Source organism: Lynx rufus, unplaced genomic scaffold, assembly GCF_022079265.1.
Source record: "Lynx rufus isolate CCGP_SWC_20201006 ecotype Redwood Valley unplaced genomic scaffold, mLynRuf1.p SCAF_18, whole genome shotgun sequence".
Taxonomy (NCBI): Eukaryota; Metazoa; Chordata; class Mammalia; order Carnivora; family Felidae; genus Lynx; species Lynx rufus.
The window spans coordinates 39,898,802-39,906,488 of record NW_025814832.1 but is presented as its reverse complement, the minus strand read 5'-3'; the positions used below and the strand labels follow the sequence as shown (position 1 = coordinate 39,906,488).

The 7,687-nt window shown below is 42.1% G+C and overlaps 1 protein-coding gene across 2 annotated transcripts in view; it reads left to right on the top strand.

Annotated features, from left to right (window-relative positions):
* The first annotated feature begins 389 nt into the window (after window positions 1-389).
* TLK2 (tousled like kinase 2) overlaps window positions 390-7,687 on the top strand; it is a 116,076-nt gene continuing 108,778 nt past the window's right edge. The window contains exons 1-2 of one of the 2 annotated variants that reach the window (XM_047081659.1): window positions 390-429; window positions 2,237-2,322. In XM_047081659.1, coding sequence (XP_046937615.1) covers window positions 2,242-2,322 — 81 coding nt within the window. In that variant the 5' untranslated portion in view covers window positions 390-429; window positions 2,237-2,241. The remainder of the gene's footprint in view (window positions 430-2,236; window positions 2,323-7,687) is intronic. The other variant, XM_047081658.1, reaches the window with a different exon arrangement.

Below are 7,687 nucleotides of genomic sequence, written 5' to 3'. Positions count from 1 at the left end.
GAGGCGGGTCCTGGGCACCAGCGGTTCCGACCCCCCCGCCCTCCGCGCCGCACCCGAGTGGCCCCCAGCCGAGCGGGCCCCCACCTCCCGGCCCGGCCTGGGCCCTCCTGCGCCTCCCTTGGCCTTTGTCCGGCGCCAGGAGGCCGGTCCCGCGCCCCCCGCGGCCGCCCGGGCCCGGGCCCGCGTCGGGCGCCTGGCTCTGTACGCGAGCCCGGGGATCTGCGGCCTCCGCGGCCCCCCTCCCCCGCCCGCCCTCTCGTGGAGCCCGGCGCCGGCGGCGGCTGCCCGGGCGGGGGGTTGCGGCGCTCAGGAGAGGCCCCGGCTCCGCCCCGGGCCTGCCCAGGGGGAGAGCGGAGCGGTCGGCGGCCGGGTCGGGTCGGGGCCCCTCCCGGGAGGAGCGTGGAGCGGCGGCGGCGGCGGCGGCGGCAGGTGAGAGGCTGAGCCCCGGGCGGGGGAGGGCGCCGGGCCTGGGGCATTAACCGTCCGGGGGACCCCCCTCAGCTGAGGAGGCTGCGGCCCGGGCCCACCCGGGGGCCGGGCCGCAGCTCCTCGGCGCTGAGGCGGGAGGGGCTCCCCGAGGGCTGCGGGTCGCCGAGGGGCCGGGCTGAAGATGGGGGAGGCCCAGGCAGCCCCGGCCTGGGAGTGGGGCCGGCGGCCGGCAGGGCGAAGGGGACGCCCCGGCAGCTGGAGGCCCCGGCAGCCTCCTGGGCACCCCCGAGAGCCGGCCCGCCCTCCCTCCGTGACAGGTGGGCCTGGAGTTGGGGAAAGTTTGGAGCCGGCGGGAGGCAAGGGGCGCCGGGACCAGGCCCCATCGGTTCTGTTTCCCGGCTGTGGGCTGCAGGGAGGATCCCAGTCCAAGGCCCCGCAGGAATGAGACGGAGTGGAGATTTCCTTAACATGAGTTGACATTAAATGGAATAACCGCTGGGGCGTCATTTTCTGGGCCAGGCCTGGGGATGGAGGTTTAGGAAATGTTCTGAGAGACCCTAGGGTTTGAGGGAGGCTGCAACCTCTGCCATTCCGGCCTTGATTAGGGCAGGGCGAGACGTGAGGAAGGCCACTTAGGGGAAGCACACTCTGTCCCCTTTTTCCTTTCTTTCTTTTTCTTTTTTAAGATGCCTTTCTGCCTTTTCGAGAATTTCCTTATTCCCTCGCTAACCTGCGCTCGTTTGTGTGGGTGAAACTTTAATTTGTCACCCTTTCATTCCCCTTTGCCCCAGGCTCTCAAACCAGGAAGGGAAATGAAACTGGAAGACTGGTAGGGGTTGTTACAGTTAATGTGGAGTTGTTAGATTGCAGAGGAGCATGTTTAATTCATGTTCTCAGTGAACTTTTAAATCATGCCAATCATTCCAATCGCTGTTTAATAATATGTTCAAAGGGGTTCTGTGTAATGGTATATGTTCCTATTCCACTTGTAATATTAGGTTTCCAGTGGGCTCTGCAAGAGTTGATCTCTTGCGATGGATGGACGTATTTGCTGAAAGTAGCCTGTGCATTTATTGGTTGTGGAAGGAGTTTAAAAATGGTGTCCTCCTGCCCTTCCCTGCTTGGAAGGAGTGCTAAAAGCAGATGTCTAGAGAAACCTACTGCTCCAGGGAGTGGTCAGAAAAAGATTTTGTAAAGGGATGGTTATGGAGCTCTGCTAATTTCCTGAGTGAATGCTGGTTGATGGTTTTACCATGGGTTCTCTATTAAATTTAAAATAATTAATTCCTTTTTTCATGAGCTACCGTGAGCTCTTCAGAGAAAGGAGCTATATAATAGCGTTATTTGAAGTTATTTGTAGCTTCTGATTCATGCTGCATTATTTTTAAATTATTATTAATGATTCATATTTTTAGTTTAAGAACTAGTTCCTGTGGGTTTGGGAAACAAATATCCGAAAGTACTTCGTTAAATTCAAAGGTTGATGGAAGGAATTTTTGTCGTTGTTTTGCAAGTTAGTCCTTGTTCAACTTTTACTGAGATTATATGAGTGGTTTGAGGTTTTTTGCTGTTAAAATCAGAACTAGACAAGATATAGTAGCCCTCCGAAGAGGACTTCTGAGCTTTTTAACTTTAAATGTATTACTGTTTGATGCAGCACATTGTAGTTTATCGCTTGTATGCCGTATTTACTTGAGGTTTACCTGTATGTGACCATTCAATGAAATAATTACGTTTTGTTGTAACTAAAAATTGGTGCCTTGTGTTTTAGCTTTTATGGTCTCACAACCTACTTTTTCTTTTCCAGTAGAAATGATGGAAGAATTGCATAGCCTGGACCCTCGACGGCAGGAATTATTAGAGGCCAGGTTTACAGGGGTTGGCGTTAGTAAGGTGAGTAAAATGACCATAATGAGCACTGTTCACAGTCAAATGGAAACACATTTAGAAAACAGTTATGATCATTTTGGGTGGGTCAAACTGGTAGATTGCAGGGGAGATGGGCTCACCGCTCACCTGTTCCGATGAACTTTTAGCTCCTACCAGTCATTCCGCTAACTTCACGGTACATTTGAAGGGATTCTAAATGGAACTATATGCATCTCTTTCCCCTCTAATTTAGGAGAGGTTTCCCATGGATCTCGTTGCAAGGATACTAATGGGATGTGTATCTGGCTTTTGTGCCATATTTTGTCAAAACAACTCAGTCATTAAATTAAAAAAAAAAAAAACTTAACGAAAAGGTATTGGCATAGATTCATTACGGTAGGTTTTTTGGATAGTTCTGTGATAAGAGTTTTGAAAAATCTGCTTCTGCTGTTTGTCAGTTCTCCAGATCTGTAGCTCAGCAGATTCCTCCTGGTTGCACCCCCAGACTGCTTTCTCTCCTCCTATTTTTCCTTCTTGTTCACTGTTTTTGTTCAGGGAACATAAACTAAGATCAAGCCCCCAGGTGGTTACATTAAGCAATGTTATGGCTTCCTCTGTGTCCTTATGTAGTTCACTCTGCTCTCATAGGATAGTTTTAGTACAATATACTTATGATTTTAATACAATATGTAAAATATATTTACGATGTTGTATTTAAAAGCTTCACCATTCTAAGATCGTTGCATTAATTGGGCTTGAGACTTGTGAATTTTTGATCTTTGACTTCACATGATACATACCTTTCCATGCTTCTCAAGAAATCTTATTTCTCATGGAGACCTGAATGTTAGTGACCTGCTTTGGTCAGTAGCTTCTTGAAGAAGAAGGTGTTTGTCAAGGTTTAGTTGGAAAAACTGGCTGCTTTGAGGGGTCTCATAATTTTGGTGAGCTGGAGTAGGTTGTTAGTTTTTGTTCATTCAACAGATAAATTGAGTGTCTACCGCATACTGGACATTGTGCAGGGTGTGAGGAATGACACCCCAACTTAGAGCCTCCAAGCCTCCATTGTGGAGGAAACGAGAGAGAGATGATACCTCGGTGACATCTGGGTTAGAACCGTGACCAGGTGCTGTGGGAACAGGATTTGTTGCACATTTTGTAGTTCTTGGTTTCTTTGGCCACTTTGATTAAAGTGGCACTTAGGGCACTTTGGGAAGGCTATGCCGACTGTTGACACATATTGAAGATACATGTATAAGTGTAAGTTCTCTGATCTAGGAGAAGTAGCTTCAACTGGAAGTGAGCAGTATGTTTGAGTATTAAATTGATCTCTGGATTAAATTGATTATGTGTCTTCTCATTTGGGAATTCAGCACGAGGTTCATATCCAAATCTGTCTGTTCAAGTGGTCACCTATGGAATAAAAGTAAGTTTGTATTCAAATTGTATGGTAGTTTAAACTCATTGGGTTTTGTTGTTAGTATGCCTTTCTTTTCCTCAACTTTTAAGGTCGTGATAGCTGTATCCAAGTACTCTTTTGATGGGGTGGAGCATAAGTGATGGCGATAATTGACCTTGTGAATCTTGCTGCCCAGGCCTAAGTTAAAATCTTGTAATTAAGGTGTCAGAAGACTTAATCTGTTTAAGAGGAAGTTCTTCCTGTTGTATATATAAGGAAGTTTATTTATATCCAAATGTTTTTTATGCCAGTAACTGTATGTTATTTTGATGTTTTTAGTCTACTATGACTATACTTACTGTAGTATATCATAATAAATATTATTCAAGGACTGGCAAGGGATTTTTTTTTCCCCCATAGCAAAGAAACTTGGGGGGCGGGAGCAAGTAAATATTCTGTAATTTGGAGTTAGGAAGAAGAAAAGAAAATATCCATTTTGTATAACTTCTTTTGCCTGCAAGACATTGTATCCCTCAGACCACTGATTTGAAATGGGACTGAGGAGGAGGAGGCCATGTACTGGGAGAAAAGGTGCTTTGAGAAAAACTCCGCCTCCTAGCTTTGAATTCCTCATTATGGGTCATCATTTCCCAATGAGGATGTCACTGAGTTGATAGTTTTCAGTTTCAGCCCTTGCTCCAAATGGGAGAGGAGAGTGACTTTCCTGTGATAGTGCCATCTAGTGGGACTGGTGCAGCCACAGGGGTTGTCTCTTGAGTTTCTCCTAACTATTCATAACATTTTTAGTACTTTTTGATGTCCATGGAAGGAAGAAAGTTAGTGCCATTGTGGATTCTTTCCTAGTGGACAAGGGTGTTTTAAGTGGCTGCAGTCTTTGAACTTCCTGGTTGTTAACAGATCTTTTGTTATGTCGCTTCAAGTTTTTCACACCTGCAAGTTAGATCTACATCACAAAACTTAGACTGAAATAAAATGGTCAAAAGCCACCACATTTATTATTTATGTTTAAGTTGCTCTTATGGGTAGGATTTTAATTCACAAATATAAAATTTTCTTGCATTTAAATGCAGTTTCTCTTTCTTTTAGCGTGTTTAATTTTTAATGACTGGTAAGCCAGAAGGATTTGTTTTGTGCCTTGGGATGCATTGTGTGGATTTTTAAGAGGTTGGGGTTTTCTGTCACTAGTGGGTTGATGATAGAGGAAAGTAGCCTGATGGACACCAAGAAAATAGGGTTGGTTTTTCTTCTCTATCTAGCTGCCAGTTTTTTTAGGAGGGCATGTAACCATCCTTTTAGCATTTTTGAGGTGATAAGGTTAAATTGGGTTGTGAACCTACTTCTTCATTTCTTGTTGACCTGATATGTGAGCTATCCTACTTCTTTTTTTAAGGTCTCCTCCCTTATACTGGATAAGCCACTTCTAGTTATGTGAAACTGACTCTACCTTGTATTTAAATGTTTTCAGTGAGGACCTATTGTAGCTTATATTCCCTACCCTGCTTTCTCTCTCTCTTTTTTCTTTTAAGATTATATTCTTTTAAGTAATCTCTGTATTCAAACTCACAACCCCAAGATCAGGAGTCATATGCTCCACCATTTTAGAGCCAGCAGGGCACCCCATTTTGACAATTTAAGTACAGGTAGTCTCTGTGATTCCAGAGGCCGTGTGAAGTAGGTAGAATTGCACCCCTGCACGCACTGTATTTATAGCTAGTTTAGTTTTTTTTTTTTTTAAGTTTATTTTTTTTATTTAAGTAGTCTCTCTACCCAACGTGGGGCTCAAACTCACAACCTCGAGATCAAGAATCTCATGCTCTTCTGACTGAGCCAGCCAGGTGCCCTTGTAGCCAGTTTAGTTTTAATGCTAATATAGTAGTAAATACTTACATGGTACTTACTAAGTGCCAAGTACTGTTCAAAATACAATAAAAGTGATGTGAATTTAAATCTTTTGTAACAGGGATATTAGTCTTAATAAACCTCTGTTCTCTTTTTGTGAGACCTGCTAATGCCCACTGCATTGCTCCCGCTGGTTGAATTCTGGACTTACCAAGGATCACATTGTTACAATTTGCACTTGTATTATAATTACATAATCTAATAAAAAATTTTGGAGACCAATGAAATATAATTGCAAAATGTAAGAATTGTTGATTCTATGAAAACTAAGTTAACTGCCATGGAAGAACTGTAAGGTGAGCCAATAAGGAGATACTTCTGAAGGTTTATAAGTTTTTGTTTTTTTGTAATCTGGAAGAATTCTTCATTTAGATCCTTGGCAAATATCTCTTAAGTCTTGCTTCACTTTTAAAGAAGTTGAAACTAGAAATTGTGGCTGATGCATTATGGGTGTGGTTTGTGTGAGATCAGGACTATAGTCAGTGGATCTGTAACTCAAAAGGGCTGCATCAAAAGACTTGCAACAGAATATACATTTACATGTTTCAAGTTCAAAGAAAATGTCTAAGGTGTAATTTTGTTTTTTATATTCTCCACTGCAACCTACTTTTTTGATTAATGTTATTAGTTTCAGTTGTATTGAATAAAAAGGATTAATATGGTTTGTGATGGATGGTATTGAAAAGAAGAGCAAAATGAGAATCCACGAAAGTGGGACGGTCTGTACTGACACAAGAACCTTCACTTTATAGAGCCTGCTGTAAGACCATATATTTTTAAGTAGTATCACATAGTAGATTTTTTGATGTCTTGAAGAAAAGTGATCATTTTCTACCTCTTGTAAGTTTGTGAGTGATACGTGATCAGCGTATTTAAAATATTTTTATTTTTTTCTGATACACGATCCGTTTAAATGATCAGATTTAACTTCTGAAAAGATATTTAACCAACTGATAACTTTTTCTCCTGTTATTTAGTTAATTGCATCAATTAGAAAGTGTCAGTTTTGGATAGCTAGTGTTAGCTATTTTACATACCAATCCAGTAATTTAAAAAAATATATGTTTAGGTGTTTTGCATTTAATACATAGTTAGACAATGCTTAATAAGCATAAATTCTGAGAGAAAGTCTGTACTTAAACCATTGAATTTTAAGGCACTGTTAAATTTATTGTTATGTTTGCCTTTATGTTGACTTCTCCCTTTCATTTACTTCGTATTTAATTCTCTCATTTCACATCTAGCCAAGTATCAGCTCCTGTCTCTTCTTTCTCTGAAGTTTCTCAAGCATTTGTCTGCTCTCCCTGCTACTTTCTCAATCCTTCCTCGTTCATAACTGTAATAACCAGCCTCTCCTACCCCATTTATCTTTCTGTAAACTGTCTCCAGTTATATTTCTAAAAATACCAGTATTGTTTTATTCCCTTGCTTTAAAGGTTCCCATAGACTGTTGGACTGAATTAAAACTCCTACCCTAATTTTTCAACTTCACAGCCAGTGGTCTGTTCTCCTAGTGCTGTGCTCTGCTTGCTCAAACCGTGACTGATCTGTTAGCAAACAGGCTCATGCTCTCTCCTTTACCTTTCCTTTTTTATTTCCCTGATGAACTTTCAGCTTACTGTTCAGAGCGTAATGTGTCTTTATAGCTTTTCCAGATACTTGCACCATTCTCGTTGAATTATTTTATTAGCACCTGATAAAACCTACTTTTATTATGACATGCATTGTTTGTTTCCCCTGTTAGTCTCCTTGAGAACACGTATGACTGTTGAAATTCTCAGCACATCATACACATTGAATAAGTCTTTGTTGAGTTAGAAAAGAGTATTGAGAAGATGAAAGTAAAGTTAGTTGTCACCCATAGGCATGGTCTGCTCTAGCTTATTGTTTTACTCCAGTCTCAAAATTCTTGTCTTTTATTTAGGAGATTTAATTCATCCACATATAATGCTGTGACATATATTTAGGCTTAAATCTTCCTTGTGTTTCTTTTTAAATCTTTCTTACGCCTCTTTTACCTTCTTTTAAAATGATTTTTTTCATTTATTGATTTTCCTATTATGAAAAAGA